This window comes from Mesocricetus auratus, unplaced genomic scaffold (assembly GCF_017639785.1).
Source record: "Mesocricetus auratus isolate SY011 unplaced genomic scaffold, BCM_Maur_2.0 Super-Scaffold_100025, whole genome shotgun sequence".
Classification (NCBI taxonomy): Eukaryota; Metazoa; Chordata; class Mammalia; order Rodentia; family Cricetidae; genus Mesocricetus; species Mesocricetus auratus.
In genome coordinates this window covers 509,525-535,523 of record NW_024429206.1, presented here as the reverse complement: position 1 = coordinate 535,523, position 25,999 = coordinate 509,525, and the positions used below count along the sequence as shown (strand labels likewise).

Sequence of the window (25,999 nt, the reverse complement as noted above, 5' to 3'; positions counted from 1 at the left end):
AAGGACAGAGTGTGAACATGCAAATTAACAAAATCAGAAACGAAAAGGGGGGCATAACAACAGACACTGAAGAAATCCAGAGAATCATCAGGTCGTACTTTGAAAACCTGTACTCCACACAATTTGAAAATATAAAGGAAATAGACAATTTTCTGGATAGATATCACTTGTCAAAATTAAATCAAGAATAGATAAGCAATTTAAATAGACCTATAACCTCTAAGGAAATAGAAGCAGTCATCAAAAGTCTCCCAACTAAAAAAAAGCCCAGGGCCAGAAGGCCTCAGTGCAGAATTTTACCAGAAATTCAAAGAACAGCTTATACCAATTCTTCTCAAAGTATTCCATGCAATAGAGGCAGAAGGGTCTTTGTCAAACTCTTTCTACAAGGCTTCAATAACCTTGATACCCAAGCCACACAAAGACACAACTAAGAAAGAGAACTTCAGACCAATATCCCTCATGAACATTGATACAAAAATACTCAATAAAATACTGGCAAATCGTATCCAAGAACACATCAGAATACTCATCCACCATGATCAAGCAGGCTTCATCCCAGGCATACAGGGGTGGTTCAACATATGAAAATCCATTAATGTAATCCACCATATAAACAAGCTGAGAAACAAAAATCCCATGATCATCTCACTGGATGCTGAAAAAGCCTTTGACAAAATCCAACACCCCTTCATGATAAAGGTCTTGGAGAGATCTGGGATAACAGGAACATACCTAAACATAATAAAAGCTATATATATAGCAAGCCAACAGCCAGCATCAAACTAAATTGACAGAAACTCAATGCAATTCCTCTAAGATCATGAACAAAACAAGGCTGTCCACTCTCTTCATACCTCTTCAATATTGTACTAAATCATATCCTTACACTCACAGACAAGCATATCCTTACACTCACAGACAAGTATAGCCGTCACTCCTCATCAAAGAATCCTCTCTTTACAGCAAGTGGAGACTCTCACAGAAAACCACAACTGGACACAATACAGAAACAACAGGTCACAGGGAACCCAACCAACAGATACAGTACATTATAGCTCCTGCACTGGTGGCCAAGGAAACATCTCAAGAGAGGAGAAATAAAGATTATAAAAGCCAGAATACCAGGAACTCTGTGGTGCAACAGTCTCTTCTATAAATGGATGCACTGAAAAGACCATAGCAATAGCAATATCATAGACATGGGAATGGGCTGGAGAGATGGCTCAGCCATTAAAGGCTCACAACCAAAAACATAGACATGCTAACGTGGGAGGGGAGGAAATTTAACTGGGTCTCACCCCTAGACAAAGAACTACAAGCAACCATTGACTGGTGGAAGAGGAAGAAATGGCCTCTCACAGAAATGACCCACTCTTTATTGATTGCTCAGTGCAGAGTGGTCAGCCCTGAAACGACATACACACAGCAAAAATGTGCTCATCAGGTTATATTTATATATTTGTGTACATATATACATATTTTTGTATGTAACAATAAAAAGGGAAACGAGACTATGGATTTTTTTGCCAGAAGGAGAGGCTTATGACACCCCACCGTACCTGAGGATTATAGAGTAAGGGGAGAAGGGAATGATGGGTCTCTATTCACCGTGAAGATTTATAGATAGCTAACAATTGCTGGGAGAGAGACATTTTCTGGCTTAGCCACTTGTAAGTTGCCAATGCTTCTGTAAATAACCCCATAATTTAACTCATTGGTTCGCTGAACTAAACATGAGTGGAATTGTTCCTTTTTTATTTCCTATCTGGAGCGAATAGATACGTGTTCATTTCCCTGGGGAAAGTTCACACAGCAATATCCAAAACCACAAATAATTTTCTAAATAAAATGACTAGATAAACTTCTTTCCTTTATGCAATACCCAGTGCATTTTTGTAATAGAAAATGAAATATGAGAAAGTCATCAAATTGCTTGGCTTCTGGAGATGGAGGGAGGGAGGGAAGGAGGAAAGGAAGAAAAAAAAAGAAAAAACAGAAGAAAGCAAAGAAGGTAAATCCTTCAAAATGAAAGAGAAGCATACATCCAGAGGTTCCTCATCACTTAAAGAATCCACTAAAGTAACTCAGTGTTGCTATGTCGACAGAAGAGGGCGACATTAAACCAGGCATTTGATAGAACACCCTATGTGGGTTTTGTTGTTTTAAAGAATACAGGCAAAATGACAGGCTTGGGTGGCTCAGCAGGAGAGTATTTGCCTACTATGCAAAAAATTGTGGGTTCAAGTACCTATCATTTGAGAACAATAACAACAGCTAGGTAAATCAGGAGTAATTTAAAAATTTTAGCAAACGAAAATCTACCTCAAGTAAGGAAAAGTATTCCTTTCCATATACTCTACCATAAAAGGAATCAATGGCTAAGAAATAGAAACAGCCTAGATGCTCACAAACTTATGAATGCTAATGGCATATCTACACAATAGAGTATTGTTCACCTATTAAGAAAAATTAATTTTTCAGGTAAATGGATGTAGTTAGAAACAATCATTGTGAATGAGGTAACCCAGATACAGAAAGACAAGTGTTAAATATTTTCTCTCATTTGTGGATGCCAGTTTTGATTTGAAATACTCATAGAATCCAGAAAATTATTAAGGGGTCATGGAAGGATTTTCAAGGAAGGGGGATTTAAAAAAAAAAAGGGACAAAACAGTGGCGTGAAGGCTTAAAGGGGACTAATTGAACAGGAAGTAATAAATTGGGTGGGGATGAGAGCATAGGATAATGGAGGAAATATGAATAGCGATAAATACTAAAGACCTTTTTGAAAGTGTCATATGGAAACCTACTACTATATGAGTTTCAAAAAGAGATAAAATGGAGTCATTCTATAATGGGGTGACACCACAAACTAACAAAAATCCCCCATGGATTTCCTCTTTGGGGCTTATTGGCCAGTTCTGTAGGCCCCCATATCTTTTTTTAAGATTTTTACTTTTTTCATTTTATTTAAATAATATTTTTTCATTTATTTTGAATACCAACCAGTTTCCCCTCCCTCTTCTCCTCCCAGCCCCTCCCCTTTCCCATCTATCCCCCCTCCCCACCTACCCCTCCTCCATCTCCATCCAGAAAGGGACAGGCTTTCCAAGGGCTTGCACAAAGCATGGCACATCAAATTGAAGCAGGACAGAGTTGCATGGGGGACAGGTTACCAAAAGCCAGCTAAGCGCCAGGGTGAGGGCCTACTCTTACTGTTATAAGCCTCACACACATGCAAAGGGCCTAGGTCGGTCTCATGCAGGTTCCCTGACTGTTGGTCCAGCATCCATGAGCTTCTGAGAGCTCCGGTCAGGGGTCTCTGTGGGCTCCCCCATCACGACCCCCCTGACTGGTGCAATCCCTCCTCCCTTTCTTCTGGAAGACTCTCAGAGCTTATAGAGCTTGTCTGTGGATTTCTGCCTCTGCTTCCATCAGTTACTGGATAGAGTATCTCTGATGACAATTAGGGAAGTCACCAATCTGCTTACAGTAGATGACCAGTGCAGGCACCCTCTCCACCATTGATAGGAGTCTTAGTTGGGGTCATCCTTGTGGGTTACCAGGGTTTTTCCTGGCATCAAGTTTCTCCCTAACCCCAAAATGCCAACTAACTTCCTGCACCCAGCTGACCCAACAGGATCCTCCATCCCACCAACCCCTGCCTCCAGTTTACCCAGGAGATCTTTTCTACTTCACCTATATCTAACTTCTCTGAGGCTGTGTAATGTAGGCTGGTTATCCTATACTTTACTCCCATTAATCACCTATGAGTGAGTACATACCATGTTTGTCTTTTGGGGTCTGGATTACCTCACTCAGAATTTTTTTCTAGTTCCATCCATTTGACTGCAAATTTCATGAAATCATTTTTTTTCAGCTGAGTAGTACTCCATCGTGTAAATGTACCATATTTTCCTTATCCGTTCTTCGGTTGAGGGGCATCTAGGTTGTTTCCATATTCTGGCTGTTACAAATAATGCTGCTATGAACATAGCTGAACAAGTGTCCTTGTGGTATGATTGTGCATCCTTTGGGTATATGTAGACCCCCAAATCTTATAGGTTATTGCCAGTGCTCTTGGTTACCCTCCAGAACTTGACAATATGACCCTGTTGTTGAAGGTGCCAAACATTTGAGTCATAGATTATGGAGAAACCAAGTTGACACTCATCCAGTAGGTGCATCCTTACTGCTTAGGTTTCATGGTAGCATGGGATGCTTTGCATGCTAGTACAGGAGAAAAGTTAATCATCTTACCCAGCTGAGAACTTCCTACCACAATGACTGTCCTGGAAAGCCGTGTTCACTGATGCAATAGTGGGACAAATGTCATGGGAGTTACCAACCACTTTCTATTAGATTTAATGCTCATACCACAAGTTGAAACACATGCCTGGCACTGTGATCAGGGTCAAGAACCTGTGGCTAGACAGTCATAGGCCCTAGAAGATAATCTACTATACTATTACACTGCTAAATGGGCATTGTACTAAACTGACTCCTAATGACTTGTTGCTATACCCACAGATTAGTGTGTCTCTCTATCCTTATCAGAAGCCTCTTTCATTAGCAGGTGGTGAGTAACACAGACCTACAAGTAGTCACGGTGCAGAGAAAAGGAGATTAAAGGACACTCAGTTCTAACTGGGACATCTGCATCCCATTCGTTCTTCCAAGGCTTAGGGATCATTGAAGAAGAGGCACCTGAAAGATTTTAAGAGCCAAAGGCAGGAGCCAGTGTTTTATGGACATAGCTGGGCAGCTAGCTACACACATGAACTCAAAGTAGCTGTGACACGTGCAAAAGACCTGCAAAAGCTCAAGTCAAACAAAATTCCAGCATTAAGAAGGGAAAGGGACATGAAGTCCTACCCCTAGCTAAGGAGGTATTGATAATCGATATCTCTGGGAGAGGAAAAGTCAATTTTCTTTAAAGGTGTAGTCACAGCTAGGTCAACCATGCTCCAGTGTGATACCATACACTTCAAGAGTATATTGGAAGCACAACTTGTGTTAAAGAGGGCACTAAGTTTGGTAAGCAGGGAAAGGAGTTGGATATGGGAGAAGTTGGGGGAAGGGTGAATATGATAAAAATAATTGAGCAAAATTCTCAATTATAAGTTCAATTCAATTTAGTCAAATTTCCAGGATAAGAAAATAATCACATAAGAGAGAAATGAGTAAGTGCCAAAGTCAACAGAAAAGAAAAACATCAAGTAGCTGCAGAGGTGGCTGAATGGGATCAAGAGCCAACTGTGCAAACATGAGGACTTGAGTTAAGAGCCTTGGCTGTTGTGAGACATTTGGTCACGCTGTGTGAAGATGCGTCTCTGACCTTCCTTGCCTGCCTAAGGTACCTTCTGATTGGTTTGATAAGGAGCTGAATGGCGAATAGCTAGGCAGGAGAGGATAGGTGGAACTTCTGGACAGAGATTGGAAACTCTGGGAGGAATTGGAGGTGCAGAAGATTCACCAGCGAGACACAAAGGAGGCCAGGTGTACAGAAAGGAGGAGAGGTAACAAGCCACGTGGCAGAACATAGGTTATTATAAACAGGTCAATTCAAGTTTTAAGAGCTGGTTGGGAACAAGCCTAAGCTAAGGCCAAGCTTTCAGAATTAATTTTTTTTAAAAAAAGTCTCTGTGTCATTATTTGGGAGCTGCCAGTCCAAAGAAAGACCCATAACATTAGGTGTCCAATGGGGAGACACTTATATCCAAGCATAGAGCAGCTGAGTACTATTCTGCAGAGGACTAGATAGAAATGCCTGCTGCAGCTTGGCCCAACAACTTTGCAGAGCCGGAGTGGAGAAACATGGCTCCTGCTGGTGCCCACAGGCATAAGGTTTCACTCTCCAGACCCAATGTAGGCAGAGCCAGCCACCAGCATTGTGTACTAAGCAGAACTGTAGAAGACTAAAGATGCACACAAGGGCTTTGTAACATTTTCCCAGAGCCACAGTGTGCAGAAATCCAGGTCTAGACTGAGAAAACCTCTGAATGTGTACAGTATGATTAGAAAAAACCCAGAGACAGATATTGGGGTGTAAGTTGAAGATTAGAAAAGCAAAGCAGCCAGCCAGTAGATCTTACCTCTACCAAGGCTAAAATGCAGATCCTGATCTCCCTGTGACTGGAAACTAAATCTCACATGAGACCCTTTGCCTCTTCCTTATATACCTCTCTAGTGCTGGGAATAAAGGTATAAGCTCTGTTACTCTTTTAGACTGATTCACTCTCTGGTAGCCCTGGGTGGCCTTGAACTCACAGAGATCCATCTGCCTCTGTCCTCTCTATGACTAACGAGTGACTTAGGTGTGTAGCTAATTAGTGACTTAGTGTGTGTGGCTAACTAATGGCTTAGCTCTGCACTCTGATCTTCAGGCAATCTTTGTTAGATTACAAATAAAATATCACCACAGGAAATTGTTGCTAGAGAGTCAGCACACAGGAGCTGTGTTTGAGAGGCAGCCAAGGCTGTACCTCACAGTAGCAGCTGAGGCAGGTGGCACTGGTTTCGAAGGCATGAAAGGGCCATGGAGAGTAGTTGACCCTTGGCATTGGGAGAGGCCAGGAGAGGCCATTAGTGAAGGGGCAGCCTTGGTTGAAGACCCAGGACTGAAGGATCATGCATAGAAATTGAGACTTGGCACCATGAAGAAAGCCTTGAGAGGCAATTTACAGAAGTGTAGCCCAGGTGCAGCAGAAGACCCCAGAGTTTTGGAGATGCCAGTACCACGGATGACCACAAAGAACAATAGCCATAGTAGTGGAGTGGAGCCAGCCAGACCCTAGAAGGCAAACTCTGTGTGTGTGTGTATGGTGTGTGTGTGTGTGTGTGTGTGTGTGTGTGTGTGTATGTGTGTGTGTTGCACAGGGCAGAGCTGGAGAAGTGACCCAAGCCGCTTGGAGAAGCCCAGAAGGTTGTAAGTTCCAGATGTTTGACATTGAGCTATTTATACTGTTGGAGTTTTGCTTTGTTCAAATTGTGGCTGTGCCCGGATTCTTCTCTCTTGAAGTAAAGACATGTTTAACTTAATTTTGGTTCTTTTACAGAAGCCCACAGTTGAGACATTTTGAATTTTTAAAAGAGACTGTGTAGCAGCACAGGTTAAGATACACAAGACTTGGTTAAATACAGGTTAAATTTATTTGGGGAGAAGTCACTTACATAAGAAACCAATGACCTGCAAGTACCTGCTCCAAGGATCCATACCCAGGCTGCTCTCTGTGACCCAACTGGAACCAAGAAAGAACAAACTGGGGTCCAGGACCCCAGACCTACCCTTCCACTATCACATCCACACCTGTGACCATGCCTAAATGGGTGTGGTCAGTGCAACAGGTGTGGGCGGGGCAGATATCTCACTACAATTGCCCTTTTAGCCTAAAGAAAAGATTTATACTTAATACAGAACTATATACAAAGATAGCAAACATCAAGTATGCTCTAGGAGAAGGAAAAGTAAGAACACACACACTTAAGACCTATTGCCAGCGAAGCAACTAGAGCAAATGGCAAGAACCACATATCCAGTCCTAGGGTAAAGGCATAACTGAGATTGCTATAGAGTTGTTCTAAGCTGGAATGCTTAAGTCTTGTATCTAAAATTTCTATCTAGGAAGAGAGAACAGTAACTGTGACAGTCTAATCTTTAGCCTCATCAAAGACCCGAGAAGGAGGATAACAATACTAGGGCAGGAAGTGCAGGCGAGCAGCTTCCAAAGGTGCAACAAAGACAGAAACAGCAGGGTACCTGGACAGTCACCCAAAGTCTCACAGCAACATTGGGGCAGGCAGCTTTGGCTAAGGCCTAGAGTATCTAATTGACCAACACAGAAGCAGGGAGGTAATAAGGCTGTCTTACCCTGAGTTGGCAAGGTTTAGCAGTCTTATATTACTACAGCTTTGGATTTTTAAAGAGACTGAATGTTTTAAAAGGACTGAATTTTTAATGTGTTTTAATTTGTAAAAACTGTAGGACTATAAAAGTAACTTATGTTTTTAATGTGAGATCTTAGAGATGAATGAGAGAGCAATGGTGGCTTAACAGTAATGTGTTTGATAAGCATCATTTGTGATTAATAGTTTTATGTCAACTTGACACAATCTAAAGTCATCTGAAAGGAGAGAACCTTTCTCAGTTGAGAAAATGACTCCATTGGAGGAGGGCCCAGTTCATTATAGGCAATGCTGGGTTCTATAAGAAAGCAGGCTGGGCAAGCCAGTAAGCAGCTCCCCTCCTTAGCCTGTGCATCAGCTCCTGCCTCCAGGTTCCTGCCCTGTTGGAGTTTCTGTCTTGGCTCCCTTCAGTGATCAAGAGCAACATGGAAGTAGAAGCCAAATAAGCCCTTTCCTCTCCAACTTGCTCTTTGGGTGTGGCATTTGATGAAATGCCAGCAATAGTAATCCTAACAAGACAATATTCAAAATAAAACTGAAATAACGGCCTTCTGGGACATGCAAGAGCAAGGTGAAGAGCGGGGATCTTCTCTTTCCTGCTTAAGGAATGTCTTTGCTTTTGGAATATGCACTGCAAAGTCCTCATCTGCAAAGTTCTCATCTGCATGTCCAGATCTTCGATGAAGTGAGCAGGCCTATTGATTCAAAGTCATGAAAGTGACGAACCTGTTCAGTGAGCTGCCCTTGGCAAAAAAAGAGACTTATGACTGGTATGCAAATCGCAACATGTATTTTGCACTCATGGACACACTTCATCTCCTAGCCTTTATAGAGATGAGCATCAGGGTTTTAAAGATGAGAAAAGACATCTAAAGAAGCTTCATGGAAAGGGGAAACCAAGGAAAGGAGAGGGAAAAGAGCCACAGAAAAGAAATAGTATGAGCTCATCAAGAAATAAAACTCCTTCCTTAATAACTAAGAAATTGGGGGGGGCACACCGGAGAGATGGCTCAGAGGTTAAGAGCACTGCCTGCTCTTTCAGAGGTCCCAGCAATCACATAGTGGCTTACAGCCATCTACAATGAGATTTGGTGCCCTCTACTGACATGCAAGCAGAATACTGTATACATAATAAATAAATAAATCTTTTAAAAAATTCTTTAAAAATAACTAAGGAAGTATATCTCATTATCTTTTCACCTATAAGAGGAGCACGGCCTTCTTCAGTAGACATCAGCCCTGTGCTCACATCCATTTCAGTTAAGCTGTGACTGGTTTCTTGAAGACAGTCTAACTCTTCAAAATTATATGTACCTTGGTTTTGTAATCTGAAGCTTACCTAATTCTCTAATGGAATGAATAAACTGTTCTTTAGTGATTTATTTTTTAAATGGAATAAATAATATATATCATCACATCAACAGAGAATAAAACTTGTAATAAACAAGAGAAATAAGATGGATACTGGAGGGCTGGACAGTGGTGGCACACACCTTTAATCCCAGCACTCAGGAGGCAGAGGCAGGCAGATCTCTGTGAGTTTGAGACCAAACTGGTCTACAAGAGCTAGTTCCAGGACAGCCTCCAAAGCCACAGAGAAACTCTGTCTCAAAAAACCAAAAAAAAAAAAACATGGGTACTGGAGACCACACTAGGAATCTCAGAAACCAAGCAGGTACCAGGACCCCAGAGGTCACATGGATACTTAGAACCTCAGGGCAACATTGGCATCAAAAGCCCCAGAGGTCTTCAGGCCACAAACCCCACTAGAGACACCTTACATGACCTGAAATCTCTCTAGTCACCAGGAACCAAGAAACAAATCACCTATCCAAGAAAGACAAACACAGAAAACAACCCCTAGGTCTATAATCACACAAAATCCAGAGGCCTCAATGCCAGTGTAAAACCACAATCAACAACAGAAAGGACAATGTGGCACCACCAGAGGGCAGCTATTCTATGACAGCAAGAAATACAGGAACAAGGCAACACAGCCAAAATACAAGAAAACTACCTGAAAAATAATTTTATGAAGATGTATCTATGGTGATTGATAGTTTTGCTGGGTATAATAATCTGGGCTGCAATGTGTTATATTTCAAAAACCTGTACTCCACAAAATATGAAAACCTAAAATAGACAAATTTCTTATTAGATACCACTTACCAAAGTTAAATCAACATCAAATAAACAAATAGACCTATAACACCGAAAGAAATAGAAGCAGTCATTGAAAGCCTCCCAACCAAAAGAAGAAGAGTAGGAGGAGGAGAAGAAGAAGAAGAAGAAGAAGAAGAAGAAGAAGAAGAAGAAGAAGAAGAAGAAGAAGAAGAAGAAGAAGAAGAAGAAGAAGAGGAGAAAGAAAAAGAAAAATGTAGAATTTTATCAGACTTTCAAAGAAGAGCTAATATATCAATATTCCTCAAAAATATTCAACAAAATAGGAATGATGGGGGTTGTCCTTCTGTATATATGTTTCTCTTATTGGTTGATGAATAAAACACTGATCAGCTGATTGGCCAGGCAGGAAGTATAGGCAGGGCTAGAAGATGAGGAGAATTCTGAAAAACATAGGCAGATGGAGTTGTCATGTAGAGCCAGGGAAGAGAGGATGTGCAAGTTGTTCTCTGGTAAGCCAAGACCACATGGAAATACATAGGTAACTACAAATGGGTTAATAATTAAGACAGAGCTAGCCAATAAGAAGCCCAAGCCACCAGTCAACAGTTTTATAATTAATATAAGTCTTGTGTGCTTATTTAGGGGTTCTCAAAGGTAATAGGACCCTGCTGGGGCAGAGAACCTCTTGTTACAAAGGAACATTGCCAAATTCTTTCTATGAGGTCCAGTTACCTTGATACTCAAACCATACAAAGACTCAACAAATAAAAACAATTATAGACCAGTTTCCCTCATGAGCATTGATGCAGAATTACTCAATAAAATTATGTCAAACAGAACCCAAGAACACATAAAAAAGATCATCCACCATGACCAGGTAGATGTCATCCCATAGATGTGGGGATGGTTCAACATATGAAAACCTGCCAATGTAATCCACCATAAAAGCAAACTGAAAGAAAAAAATCCACATGATCATCTCATTAGATGCTGAAAAAGTCCTTTGACAAAATGCAACACCCCTTCATGATAAGTCTTGGAGAGATCAGGGATACAAGGATCATACCGAAACATAATTAAAGCAATATACAGCAAGCCAATTGCCAACATTAAATTAAATGGAAACTCACAGTAATTCCCCTACAATCAGGAACAAGACAAAGTTGTCCACTCTCTCCATACCTATTCAATATAGTACTTGAAGTTCTAGCTAGAGCAATAAAACAGCTAAAGGAAATCAAGGGGATACAAATTGGAAAGGAAGAAGCCAAAGTTTCCCTCATATTCAAAATTCTATGAGGGAAAATCCTTTAGTCAAATGTCTGGACACAAGATTAACAAAAAAATCAGTAGCCCTCCTATATACAAATGATAAATAGGCTGAGAAAGAAATCAGGGAGTCAACATGCTTTACCTCTAATAATATAAAATATCTTGTTATAACTCTAATCAAGCAAGTGGAAGACCTGTATGATAAGAACTTCAAATCTTTGAAGAAAGTAATTTGAGAAGATATCAGAAGATGGAAAGATCTCCATGCTCATGGATTTGTAGAATTAACATAGTTAAAATGGCCATTCTACCAAAAGCAATCTACATATTCAATGAAATCCCCATTAAAATCACAGCGCAATTCTTTGCAGACCTTGAATGAACAGTAATTAACTTCATATGGAAAAACAAAAAAAAAATCCAGGATAGCTAAAACAATCCTGCACAACAAAAGAAGTTCTGGAGGCATAACCATTCCTGATTTAAAGCTCTACTACAGAGTTATAGTAATAAAAATCACATGATATTGGCATAAAAACAGGCAAGTAGATCAATCCAATTGAATTGAAGACCAAGATATAAATCCACACACCTATGGACACCTGATTTTTGACAAAGAAGCCAAAATGATGCAATAGAAAAGGAAATATCTTCAACAAATGGTGCTGGTATAACTGTATGTCAACATGTATAAGAATGCAAACAGATCCATGTCTATCACTCTGCACAAAACTTAAGTCCAAGTGGATCAAAGACCTTACTTAACATGAATCTAGATACACTGAACCTGATAAAAGAGAAAGTGGGAAATAGCCTTGATGCATTGGCACAGGAGACAGCTTCCTGAACAGAACACCAATAGCACAGATGCTAAGATCAACACTTAATAAATGGGACCTCATGAAGCAGAAAAGTTTCTGTAAAACAAAGGATACAATCAATAGGACAAAAAAGAAGCCTGCAGAATGAGAAAAGATTTTCACTAAACCCCACAACTTACAGATGGCTGATTTCCAAAGTATATAAAGAACTCAAGAAACTAGACATCAAAAAACCACCAAATGGTCCAATTTAAAAATGGGGTACAGACTTAAAAAGAGAATTCTCAACAGAAGAATCTCAAATGGCAGAGAAGCACTTGAGGAGATATTCAACATCCTTAGCCATCAGGGAAATGCAAATCAAAACAACTCTGAGATTCCATCTTATACCTGTCAGGGTGGCGAAGATCAAAAACACAAGTGACAGCTCATGCTCCACTTGTGGAGCAAGGGGAACTCCATTGCTGGTGGGAGTGCAGACATTTTGGAAATCATTGTGACTCTTTCTCAGAAAATTGGCAATCAACCTACTTCAAATCCAGCTATACCACTCCTGGGTATCCAAAGGATGCTCAATCATACCATAAGGACACTTACTCAACTATGTTCATAGCAGCTTTATCTATAATAGCCAGAACCTGGAAACAGTCTAGATGCCCCTCAGATGATGAATGGATGTGGTACATTTACATGATGGAGTATTACTCAGCTGTTAAAAACAATGAGATCGCCGGGCGGTGGTGGCGCACGCCTTTAATCCCAGCACTCGGGAGGCAGAGACAGGCGGATCTCTGTGAGTTCGAGGCCAGGCTGGACCAACAGCCTCCAAAACAATACAGAGAAACCCTGTCTCGTAAAACCAAAAAAAAACCAAACAAACAAACAAAAAACAACGAGATCATGAAATTTGCAGGCAAATGGATGAAACTAGAAAAAAGTCATTCTGAGTTAGGTAACCCAGATCAAGAGAGACAAACATGGTATGTACTCATTCAATAGTGGATATTAGCTGTAAAATAAAAAATAAACATGCTATAATCCACAGACCCAGAGAAGCTAGTAGACAAGAAGGGTCCAAGGAGGGATGCTCAAATCTCCCTGTGAAGGGGAAATAGAAGAGATCTCATGGGTGAACTGGGGGTGGGTGAGGATGGGAACATCAGTGATCAGGTTGGGGAGATGGAGGGAAGAGGATTGAAAGAGACTACTTGAAAGGGGGGTGCATTTTGGGGTCAGGTTAAAAACCCAGCACCAGGGAATCTCCCAGGAGTCTTCAGGGTGACTCTAGCTAAGACTGCCCGCAATAGTGGATACACAGCCTGAACTGACTGTCTCCTGCAACCAGGCAAGATTTCAAGTGAAGGAAGTGGGAAACCAGCCCAGTCACACAACCTTTGACCTAGAGTCTGTCCTGCCTATGGGATGTGCTGGGGTAAGAGTGGTCTAGAAATTGAGAGAGTGGCCAGTCTATAACTGGTCTAGCCTAAAAGTCACACCAGGACAGGGAGAGGCAGAGGGGAGGTGGTGGGGAGAGAATAGGAGGAGAGAAGGAAGGGGAAACTGTGGTCTGGATGTAACATAAATAAATACATTTAAAATTAAAAGGAAGAGAGAGAGAAGTGAAATGGGGGGAGCTTCTGCTCTTCCAAGTCAAGGCTTGATTGTAAGACCTGCCTAAACATGTCCATATACCCAAAGAGTCTGGAATGTTCTGGTGGAAGTTCCATCCTAAGCCCCCCCCTTCCCAAACCCTGCTGCATTTCCGAAAGCCCACCAAATGATGACCCCTCCCCAGAGACCACTCCCACAGGGTATTTGAACTGTCCCCCAGAGAACAGACTCATGGTTTTCCAGTCTCTCTTTCCCATCTCCTCTCTGAGGGGCTGGAAGACCATCTGGGAAAGTGAATCCGTTAAACGTGGACCTTTTCTAATTTGGCTTGATGTGGTATGATCTGGATTGCTGCACCATCTGGGAGGTTTATTGGGGAGTAGACACGTGCACCAGGGCACAAGCCAGGAGGAACAGGAGGCCTTCTTTAGCACGTCTGAAACAGAGAACCCGACTGTGAGCCTGTGGGATTCACTCTGGCATTCCTTTCTCTCCTTAGCTTCATGCCCTAGCGAAGGCATAATCGCCATAACCACCATAATACGTGGTTAATTTTGTCAACCTGACACAATCTAGAATTGCCAGCATCTCCGTGAGGAGCTGTCTAAGCACTTGGTAATAGGAGCCTTAGTGCTTATTTTATTTTACAGATCTAAAATGCAATGTATTGGGGCTTTACCAGATCTCTTGTCTTCTGCTGTTTACTGTTGCACTGCGGAGCCACCCGTCCCTCTCCGAAGTCGTGCAGCTGATGATTTGCTTCAAATTCATCAGGGTACAGAGAAGCAATGACTGTCTCTGATCCACACAGTCTCTTCTCTCCCCCCTGAGTACGTATTCTTTATGAGTATGCATAAGGGGGTGGAGGGGGGATGTAATGTGTGTGTGTGTGTGTGTGTGTGTGTGTGTGTGTGTGTGTGTGTAAGGGCGTGGGGTGTGCATGAATGTGTATGCAAGCTCTGGAGTGTGCATGTGTTCTCAGTAGCCCCTTAGTATAGTTTCTCTATGTCTCAATGTTTCCATTGGTTCAGCTTTAATCCCATAAACCCGTGTAAGAAAGCCAGGCATGGTGACACGTGGTGAACCCTAGCCAGCAAGAAGCCCTTTCTCAAAACTAGCAGTCACACACACACACACACACACACACACACACACACACCACTCGCTATACAGGCCACACACAAACACACACTCACACACTCACCACTCACTATACACACCACACACACATACACCATTCACTATACACACCACACACACACCCACTAATGATGATTGTGATGATATTAAGCAAGATGGAAGCACTGGAGAAATGGCAGCCCAGGTTGACCCCTTCACATTTGCTCACCCCCACCAGCCCCTTGTACCCCCCCAAAAATCTTTTTATTGTGTCACAGTCTTTCCTCTGGAAAAAAGCTACTCTTTTCTATTCATCTAGTGCTGACCACTTGACCAGCGTGGAACAATTCTGCACCAAGCTGTTAAGAACCATTTTGTTTCCTCCTGAACCTCTGTGACTGTTTTTGGACCACAGTGTGACCTGTAGGAGACACTGTTTAGGCTCCGTTTCCAGCTCCACTAATTAAGAACTGTGTGACCTTGGGCCTGCTACATGACCATTCTGTGCTTCAAAGAGACCTAATTGTTAAATTGCAATCGCAGCGGCTACTACAGGCTGGGTGGTTGAATGGATGAGCACATAAATCATTTAGAAAAGTGCCTGGCTACACTGTGTATCAACTATGATTGAAGCCCATCCTAGTTTCATTTCTGTTGCTGGGATAAAATGCTCTGAAGAAAAAAAAAGCAGCTTGGGGAAAGTATGTGTATTTCTGTCCACAGTTCCAGGCTTTAGCCCATCAATGTAGGGAAGTCACAGCAGCGAAAGCTTAAGACAACTGGTCACGTTCACAGTCAAGAGCAGAAAGAAGTGAATTCACACTTGGCTGCATCTTCCACACTTACACAGTGCTTAACCCCCTGTCTAGGGGTTGGCTCAGGCTGGGTCTCCCATGTCAGTTAACTTAACCCAGTGTACACAACCCTTCGCCGGGACTCTGTGTCAGGGGGTTCTAGGCTAAGTTGACAGTTAAAGCTAAGCATTACAAAGCCCCTCTCCCGAGTCAGCAGAAACGGATTGGAAGTGATGACATCTTTACGTCAAGACAGCAAGTCGTCGGATCAGAGAGGGCCATGTTTCTGGGAACGCTAGAGCAGCTGCTTTTCCTTCCATTCCAGGAATGGTAGTTATATGGAATGGTGTGTCAGGGGCTCGTCCCTCCAGCATCTTCCTGTCTCACAGTTCCTTGTTTCACTTCCTGACTCAGAATAGATGCAAGGAGTGAACAGCAGTGGGTGGTAAATAGATGCCACTGTCCCCAGCAGTCTCCGGCACAGAAGGACAGTAGAGAAACATGGATGAGTCCGAGGAAGGGAGGGCGCAGAAGCTGGGTCCCCAGGGTAAGACTGGGTCTGGATTCTGGGGACTTACAGATGGGTTTTGTGGGGCCACCTTGAGTCTCATTTTGCCAAGGATGTGACTGATGCTCTGTCCACTCAGATGAGGAACAGCTGATAACCAGCGGCACCAGATACTCCATGAAAGGCTTCAGATTCCAACCACCCTACGTCCTCAAAAGGGCTACAGGTAAAAGGGGTGGGGGAAAGACAGGCTTCCTCAGCTGCCTGTGTCCCCGGGGGTGGGGATGGGGATGAATGCCTGGATCTCACAGGCTGAGGGAGGAGGAGGATGCAGACTGAACTTCCAGGTACTGTGGAGGTAGAGGCTGAGGACTGGACTCCCGGGTCCTGCAGGGTGGAGGTTGAGGACTGCACTCAAGTCTTAGGGAGGGGAGCACTGGGGGCACTATGGAGATGGAGGCTGAAACTAGACCTCTCCATCCCATAGAGACAGGAGCTGACAACTGGGTCCTGGCTGCTGAGGATGCGGGCCCTAAGGGCTGGACTCCCGGGTCCTGTAGACGTAGAGGCTAGAACTAGACTCCTTGGTTCTCCTAAGCAGAGATTATGTATTCTACAAGTGAAAGCTGAGTTCTTAGAGTCCTGGGCCCTTAGGTGGCCATCTTGAGACTGAACTCCTGGGTCCAAGGGAGACAGAGGCTCAAATGGGCCCTGGAATGTTCAAGGATGGAAATCTGGGCTCTTACATCCTGAAGTGGTTGGGTCTGGAGGAATTGAACTATACTCTGGAAAAGTCTGTCCTCCTGGGTCCTGGAAAGATAGAATACAAGTCTCTGGACTCCTGGGTCCTGGGGGTGATGATGGCTGAAAACCTAGAGTAGTCAAGTCTGAGGGCTGAACTCCTGGTCCTGAAGAAGGGCATACTGGGACGTTCCTTAGAGATGGTGGAGAGGAGTTCTGGGATTCTAGAGAGATGACACGGGTTTTGGAATCTTGAGTCCTAGGAAGAAGAAAAATGAAGACTGGATTATTATGGAATGGTTGAGTCAGAAAAGAGTCTTGGATCCCAGGGAAGTGAGGGCTGGACCACAAACACAGTGGATCCAGGGAGACGGAAGCTGTGTCTCCGGGAGGAGGATGCTGACGTCTGTGGGTTGAGTGTGTCGGGGACACTGTTGTGATGAAGCTTCCACTTTCTCTCCTGCAGAGCACCTGTGCCATGGTCACGTCCCCTTCGTTCTGCAGCTGCTCTGCCTCACACTTTCTGCTATTCTCCTTCTGACTGTCCTTGTCAAAGGTCAGGCAGGTCTGAGGGCTGGGGGCTCCCTGATAAGGCCTTCCAGTTGGGTGGAAGGCCCATGGGAGAGATAGGCTAAAGGCTAGGAACGTCCAGTAATTTCTCAGAGTCCATCTCACCCCGGCATAGATGAGGGTCCCAGATCCACTTATCCTGGCCATTCAGTCTTCTCTAAATATCAGATTTCTTCATCCTCAAGACCAGCAGCTAGATAGATGGCTTACCATATAAAGCACTTGTCAAAGAAACACGAGGACCTGAGTTTTGATCCCAGAACACATGTGAAGCAGGACATGGTAGGAATGTTTCTGTAACCCTAGCTATGGTGAGATGGGCAGCAGAGACAGGAGAACCCTGGAAGCTTGCAGGCCAGCAAACCCGGTATACACAGTGGTAGATAAGAGACCAAACAAGGTGGGCAGTGAGGACAGACACCTAGAGTTGTCTATCCTGACTCCTCAGGTGTATGCCAGCATGTCCACAGTCACAAGATGCATGCACATGCACACCCACTTGCAATTTTTAAAAAGAGGTATTAAGCAAGATACTTTGTTTTAAAAAGAAAAGTCCCTGGGGGATGAGTGCAGGCCATGACGTCTAATAAGTGTTTAATAATTGCAGATCCTTTTTCTCGTCACAGTCTCCATTATTGCCAGCTCCTGGGGACAAGAACAGGCAAAGAAGGAGAAAGTATACCAGGAGATGAGTCAACTGAAGCCTCAAATAAGTGAGTGACTGGAGGCAGGAGGTCCCAGGAACTCAAAGGGTCTCCATGTTACATGGTTTGGCTTCAGCCACCACCCATCTCTGAGCTTCCACTTCCCATTGGTCTGACAACTTTATGTAAATGAGGCAATGAGGAGGGGTGTATGACTCAGCAGTTAAAACCACTTGTCATCAAGTCTAATGTCCTAAGTTTAGTTCCTGGGAGTCCCAAAGTGGAAGGAGAGAACCTGCTCCCTCAGTTTGTCATCTGACCTCCACGTACATGCCATGGCATAGGCATACTCACATAAATTAGTTTATTCACTGAATGGTTAGTGGAAATTAGGCCCAATGAGTTATGCACTTGGTTGAAACTCACTTAGCCCGTCTGAACTCTAAGTTCACTCTTCTCCCAGGCTTGAAGAGATGCCAGGACTTCCAGGTTGTCTTGGGGTGAACTATACTCTCAGGGACTAGAGAGGAATGACTTCCCAGCTGTGTCTCAGAGATCCTGCTGGACTTGAAGGCTGGACAGACACAGGAACACGGGCAGCCAAGTGCATGCCCACCTAACCAACCTCCCCCAACAGACCGCCTGTGCCGCCCTTGCCCCTGGGACTGGACATTCTTCCAAGGAAGCTGTTACTTCTTCTCCACGTTCCAACAGAACTGGCACGAGTCTGTCACTGCCTGCAAGGAAGTGGGAGCCCAACTAGTTGTCATCAAAAGTGACGATGAGCAGGTACATGTGGTGAGATCCAAACTGTTTGTGTGGTACACGTGTCTGACCACAGGAATCTGAGGAGACATAGTTTGCTAGTTTAGATTATGAATGAGTAGTGCTTGCTCCCCTGGGGAAAGGAAGAAGAGTAGAAATAAAAAGGTACCAAGCACCACACACACACACACACACACACACACACACACACACACACACACACACACCAACCACTATCACCACTACCATCACCACCACCACCACCATGATACAGCATCTAAATATCAGTGGGTGCTTTAGGCAACACAAATGTAGGTTGTTTCTTTTGGTACACTGGGAAGCACTGAATAACTTCCTTTACTGGACTTTTAAAGAAAGTCTAGTGTCTACCATTTGCCAGTCCCCCTGTTGTAAATGCTGCCATCCTGACTGAATCCAAGCTACCAATGGGACATCCCTCAATGCACAGCTCAGAAGAGGTCGTGTGCATGACCAGAAATGAAGAACTGGTACAATCTGGCTTTAGCACTTATACCCGGTGGTGAGTTAATCCATCTGAGCATGCTCAGAACTCCTCGTAAGGCAGGTAGACAGGCAGTTTAGCATGTGTCATGAGAGGCCATTCAGAGAAAACAGGATGCAGGTGTGGGAGCCATGAGACCTTGTGGCACCCTGGGGAGACGAGTACCAGACTGCAAGCAGAACCTCCTGCTAAGAGCTGGGGCAGGAGAACAGCAGGTGTGATACAAGGTGTGCGGCCTCTCCCTCACTGCTCCTCTGCCCCTCCAGAGCTTCCTGCAGCGGACTTCTAAAGAGAAAGGCTATGCCTGGATGGGGCTGTCGGACCTGAAGCGTGAGGGCGTGTGGCACTGGGTGGATGGCTCACATCTGCTCTTCAGGTAAATCTGGGAGGAGAGAGACAACCCATAGCTTCACATGGTTTGTTACTTACTTCTGTTGCTGTGATAAAGAGAGAAAGGGTTTACCTGGTGCACACATCCAGGGGATTGCTGCATCGTGGTGGGGATGGCATTGCAGCAGGAGCTGGAGGTGGCTGGTCACAGGGCAGTGGCAGTCAGGAAGCTGAAAGTAAGCGTGTGAGTCCCATGCCAGTGACCTGCTTCTCCCAGTGCCTAAGGGTCCCACAACCTTCTCAGAGAGTGACAGCTGGGGACCGGGTTGTTCAAACACTCAAACCACAGTGGCATCAGCAAATGGTGCCTAGAGTTCTCCTTTGGATGTCTCCATACCCTAGGCTGTCTTCATAACCATGTGCTCATAAGACTCCAGGTTCCTGGAAATCTACCAGCAGATATGGAGATGGGGTTTGTAGCCTGCACGAGTCACTTAAATGAAGTATACTAATGGAAAATCTATGGGATAGTGTGTTCTCACTGTTGTAACTAAATGCCTGACAAAGATCAATGTTGAGAATGATTGATTTGCCTCACAGTTTGAGGGTACAGTCCACCATAATGGTGAAGGCATGCTGGCAGGAGCTTGGGAGAACTGGTTCCATGCCATCCATAACCAGGAAGCAGAGGGAGCTATGGATGCTGGTTAAAAACCAACAAGCAAAGCAAAGCCAACCCCTGACTACTCTCTCCATTGTGTGTGCACACGTGTGGGGCAGGCACACGTGCACATGTGTGGGGAGAGGTTGCAGGGAAGGCAAGAGCTCTTATTTTGGTGCTGTAAACCAGGCTTAGGACTGGCCAGTGTGGAGTGTCCACTGGTTCTGGAATGTAGATGCCGTTCCCAGAACTATGGTCTTTGACCCTGGATAGGTATATAGGAGCCAAAAGCACAAAATCTTGGGAATGGAGATGGTTAAGTCTGTGGAATATGAGTTGGTTGGTTATATTTGAAGAAGAAACCTTCAGTACCATGATCCCCTTTGATCATGGGAGATCACAAGGTTCATGGGTCAAGGCCAACGGTATCTCTTTGAGCCCAGAACTGGTCACATCTGCTGCAATGCATGCAGGGCAGATGTGAAAAGAACCCATTTCACTGATAGAAACATGGATGAGGGGCCAGGTAATAGATGAGTTGATAAATTGCTTGTCATGTGTTCTAGTTTTATTTCTGTTGCTCTAATAAAATACACTGACCTAAAAACAAGTTAGAGGAGAAAAATGGCTTAGTTCATCTTTTATAATTTCAGGTTCCAATTCTGTCATTGTGGAGAAGTTGAGGCAGCTAGTAACATTACACACACAGTCAAGAGGAGAAAAGAAATGAACACATACATGCTCACTCACCGGCTTGGGTTTCCACTCTTACACAGTTCAGGGCCCCCTACCTAGGTAGTGTGCTGCCCACAGTGGACTTGGTCTTCCCACACCTCTTAACATAATTAAGAAAATCCTCCACGGATACCCCCACAGGCCAACCCAAGATAGACAATCCCTGAGGCTGTCTTTGCAGATGACTCTAAGTTGTGTCAAGTTGACAACAAAAGCTAGCCATCACATGGAGCAAGTATGACGACCTGAATTCCATCCCCTGAACCCACATTAAAAAAACAAGTATTTTGGCACATGCTTGTCATTTAAGCACTGGAAAGGCAGAAACAGTGGATCCCTGATGCTCACTAAACAGTCTAGCTGAATTAGTGAATTCTAGGCCAGCGAGAGACCCTGCCTCAAAACTCAAGGTGGAGAGCAACTAAAGATATCTCGGGTAGACCCATGTACAACCATAAATGTGTACATGTTTCTGCACACACACACACACACACACACACACACACACACACAGAGGAGAGAAAAGTGGAGGGAGAAACATGGTTGATAAAGGGGAGGTGAGACTAATTCTCATACTTTGATGAGTGTTGGCCAAGTAGATTTACGAAAAAAATCATTTAATTGGGGTCCATGGGTTTAGAGACCATGACCGTCATGTCAGGAAGCATGGCACCAGGGAAGCAGGCAAGGTGCTAGAGAAGTAACTAAGAGTCCACATCTCAGTCCACAAGCACAAGACAGAGAGAGATAAGTAGGAATGCTGTGGGCTTTTAAAAGTCAAGGCCGACCCTCAGTGACACTCCGTCCTCCAACAAGGCCGCATCTCCTAATCCTTCCCCAGCAGTTCCACCTACTGGAGACCAAGCCTGTGGGAGCCATTCTCATTCAAACCACTACAATTGGTTTTGCAGTTTCATGAAATATTGGAACAAAGGAGAGCCCAACAATGAAGGGGAAGAAGACTGTGCAGAATTTAGAGATGACGGCTGGAATGATGTCCCGTGTACAGTTCAGAAATACTGGATCTGCAAGAAGCCTGCTATGTCCTGCACCAAAAAATGATGTCTCATCTGTCTGGAACACCTGTTGCCAAAATTACCCTGCAGGGTGACTGAACTTAACCCACAATGTATGCCAGTTCCTTCTTCTGTGAACATGAAGATCTTAATTGCAGCTGTTTCCTCGTTTGCCCTGCCCTGGGTGTGTGTGTGTGTGTGTGTGTGTGTGTGTGTGTGTGTGTGTGTGTGTGTGTGTGTGTGTGTGTTTGTGTATGCATACCAATGGTCAGTCTCAGGTGTTTTCACTGACCATCTTGTATTTTTGAGACAGAGTCTCCCATTTTTACCTTGTTGGTACTGGCCACTTTGGCTAGGCTAGCTGGCCAGCACACTCTAGGAATCCTCCTGCCTCTGCCTTTTCCGAGCTTGCATTGGAAACATACAGCAGCATTCCAAGCCTTTAAAAATAGGGGTGGGGAGTGATTCACAGACTGGAACTGAAGAGACAGCGATGGTGAGGTACTGTATAGCAGGAGGGATCACCAGAAGTAGGGTACTATTGAGCTGCTAGGCGTGGGGGTAGGGGAGTCTTTCAAAGGACTTATGGCAGAAACTGGAGTGGGGCATAAGTAGGGGCTGAGCTGGTCAGTCCCACTAGACATCAGGTGCCTCTCAGTGTTAGCATGCCCTCATAGCTTCCAGATAAGGGTAAGAGACAAGAAGGAACCAGGTTCCAGAATTCCCTTCTGGCATTTCTGGCCTCCATCAAGGGCATCCTGGAAACTTCGGCACTGGCGGTCCCTGCCCCCAATTGGCCAGTTTTTATCCCTCCTCAGAACAAAATTAAAATTGTACCTATTAAAGAACAGCTCACACAACCCCCAGGACATCTCCAGTCCCTTTCCTGTCTCCTGCAAACAAAGTTCTGCCACAGCTTTCTTTCTACAGCTAAGTTGTTTTACTTGGCATGGAATCCCTAAGGCCCGCAGTATGGAGTCCATCATAACTTTTTCCTATTCACTCACAAATACTATTCCAATAAGCTTGATTGCCAACTAAAGATCTCCAGTCAACTAAGAGACAGGCCTGTGAGCACAACCATGAGGGTGCTTTTGGAAGAAAGGACACTCTGACTGGTATGGGAGTGGAGGGGGGCAGACATACTCTCTGTTCCGGTCAAGTTCCAGCAATGAAGGACTAACGTTGAATTGTAGGCTAAATAAACCCTTTCTCCCCAAAATGTTTTTGTTGGAGTAGTCTGTCACAATTAAGACCTAGCATCTCTCACTGAATGTGGAACTTGTTACATAGGCTTTGTAAGCTTCATAAGGCTGGCCAGAGTGCTACAGCCATCCTCCTGTCTCTGCCTTCCCAAGTCTGGGATCACAAGCATGAACTACTGTAGCACCAATAATAAAAACCCAGAGACAGATATTGGGGTTAAAGCTGAAAATCAGAGAAGCAAAGTGGCCAGCCACTAGCTCTTAACCTTTACCAAGGCTGGGGCGATCCTGTCCTCAACGAGACTAGAAGCTGAAGACTGAATGCTGAATACCCGAATGAGACCGTCTTATATACCTGTCTAGTACTGGGATTAAAGGCAGGCACCACCACAGCCCAGCTTCGATGGCTAACAAGTGTGGCTGCTGGGATTAAAGGTGTGTACCACCACTGCCTGGCCTCTATGGCTGTGGCTAGCTTTGCACTCTGATCTTCAGGCGAGCTTTATTAGATCATAAACAATGTACCACCACAAACTACCATGCCTGGCTTTTCACATGCTCCTCGTGCTCACATGGCAAGCACTTTACCAGCTAAGCAGTGTCCCCAGCCTGAGGACATGGGTCGCTACAGAATTCACGACGTGTAAGCACTTTCTCCCATCTGTGAGTTTCTCTTTATTCCTCTTCCCGATTTCAAGGAGAATGCTGGTAACTTTTTAGAAATATGAATGAAGCTCTCTATGGTTTCTGGGGTGGAGGTGGGTGCGATAACTGTCTTCTAACCTTTGAGGGCATGCTGTGACACACTGGACCCACGATCAACAATATTATTATCGGTGACACTAAGAGTGGCAGTCGACCTGGGAGTGTGTTCTCTGACTTTTATCCATCCCAGGTAAGGCAACAGCAATTCTGCTGAAGTCTAGCCCAGTGATCCAGGAGTTTATTGGGATTAATCCTAAGAATGTATGTAGGCTCAAGGGCACCTCGACATTTCTTTTTCATTTAAATTAACATACTAGGCATTAGAAATTTCCTAACAGAGTATTTTCTACTAGACTTTCCTTTCCAGGGTAGCCAACGCTCTCTTCTGACCTCTGCAGACACCAGGCAGCTCTCCCTTAGCTAAATTCTGCATTGTGTGACTTAGTGTCTCCTAGCCAAATCTACCGGTAAATTCTTTATAACATCAATCACTTCGGGTTTCATTCCCACCTGTTAAAGGTGTTAAAATTCTGTAACATAAAGAACTGAACACTCAGGGTCCTCCTGTTTTCCCACCAAACTGACCCTGAGGTCAGAACCATTTGTAGCTTCTCAGCCTCTATCCAGGAAGTGATAAACTAGCCTAAACAGCCCAGAATGCATGGTCCACATGAGCATCCTAATACAATCAGAAGGAAGGGTTCTCTTAAAGACGTAGCCAAGCTTTTTAAATCCAGCAGCCTTCCCAAGAATAGCAGGAACTCTCAAGGCTTCCCTTTCCTTTAGCTGCTTCACCATGCTTCTAACAATTCCTGAATTGTTAGCACAGAAACCGCACTCATCCTTCAAACAGGCACTTAAACCCTTTTGCAGGGTTGTTAGGCTGTATTCAGTTTCCAGAAATGTATATCATCTGCAAGGACCACCTGTTATTTGGATTTGTAGCCAGGCATAGCTTGTTAACAGAATCAGATAATAATTGTTTTGTAAACCTATTATCTCCAGTTATATTAGAGTTAGTAAAATTCATGTCACAGTCCAATCCTGGGGAGTACCGTGGCTAGCCCTGTAGGAAGCATTATGACCAACATTACCAAAGGGAGGATGGGCTATCATGACCCGCATCTCCAAATGTCCCCTGCTGAACTCTTAGCCTTCTGTAGTGATTAGACCTGTTGGGATTCAGGCTTATAAATTGAGCAGGCCTGAAGATCTGGTTCCCATATCTCTGGAAGGTGACTCATATAGGCTGGTCTAGGTGAACTTCCAGAATCCAGGTCTCCATATAGCTAGGGAGGAAGTTTTCCTGATCTGATCTACACAGCAGAAGACAGAGCAGCAGACTCTAGCCATCTTATTTCCCATGTATCATTGACCTGTATACATGCAAACACTCTGATCATATCTGTGCCCCATCCAACAGAGCCTGGGGATGTCCTGCCATGTACGTGTATTGTAAACTTAACCCATTTTCTTGACCATTTAACTGTTCATACTATTGTTTATACACCTGACTTTGAATATTATCTTACATTGAACAAACTTCAAGTTTACTTTTACACTTGATCAAGTTGTTTTAGGCTTAATTTTGACAACATATCCAGAATGACTAAATAAATTGAGACATAAACTGGTCTCTGTCTCTCTCCAATCTGTCTCTGTAAGTTACATGTACACTTAACATGGCTACAAACACAATTCTGGGACATTATGCCTTAATTACATTTGTTTCAACGGTTTGCTATAAACTAGCAACTCTCACAAGGTTAGAATTTGTAAACCAAGGAAGTTTATCCCTGTTAAGATTTTAAGCCTTAAAAACAATTTTGAAATGAAGATTTATTTTTAGTATCAAAGTATATTTTAAACAATAAATATATTTCATGGAGGATCTGGGCACCTCACTCTCCCGATCTTTTTATTGTATACTTTTGCAAAATCTAAACC

At 43.9% G+C, this 25,999-nt stretch overlaps 1 protein-coding gene across 2 annotated transcripts; it reads left to right on the top strand.

Annotated features, from left to right (window-relative positions):
- Nucleotides 1-16,051: 16,051 nt before the first annotated feature.
- On the top strand, nt 16,052-23,364 carry LOC106022434 (CD209 antigen-like protein C). Of its 2 annotated transcripts, XM_040731538.1 has the most exons (7): nt 16,052-16,196; nt 16,297-16,383; nt 17,365-17,454; nt 18,095-18,181; nt 18,750-18,901; nt 19,667-19,776; nt 22,038-23,364. In XM_040731538.1, the coding sequence occupies exons 1-7, from the start codon at nt 16,151-16,153 to the stop codon at nt 22,186-22,188; spliced, it is 723 nt and encodes a 240-aa protein (XP_040587472.1). In that variant the 5' UTR covers nt 16,052-16,150; the 3' UTR covers nt 22,189-23,364. The 2 variants fall into 2 exon arrangements, with proteins under 2 accessions (XP_040587472.1, XP_040587473.1); XM_040731539.1 differs by lacking the exon at nt 17,365-17,454.
- The last annotated feature ends 2,635 nt before the right edge of the window (nt 23,365-25,999 follow it).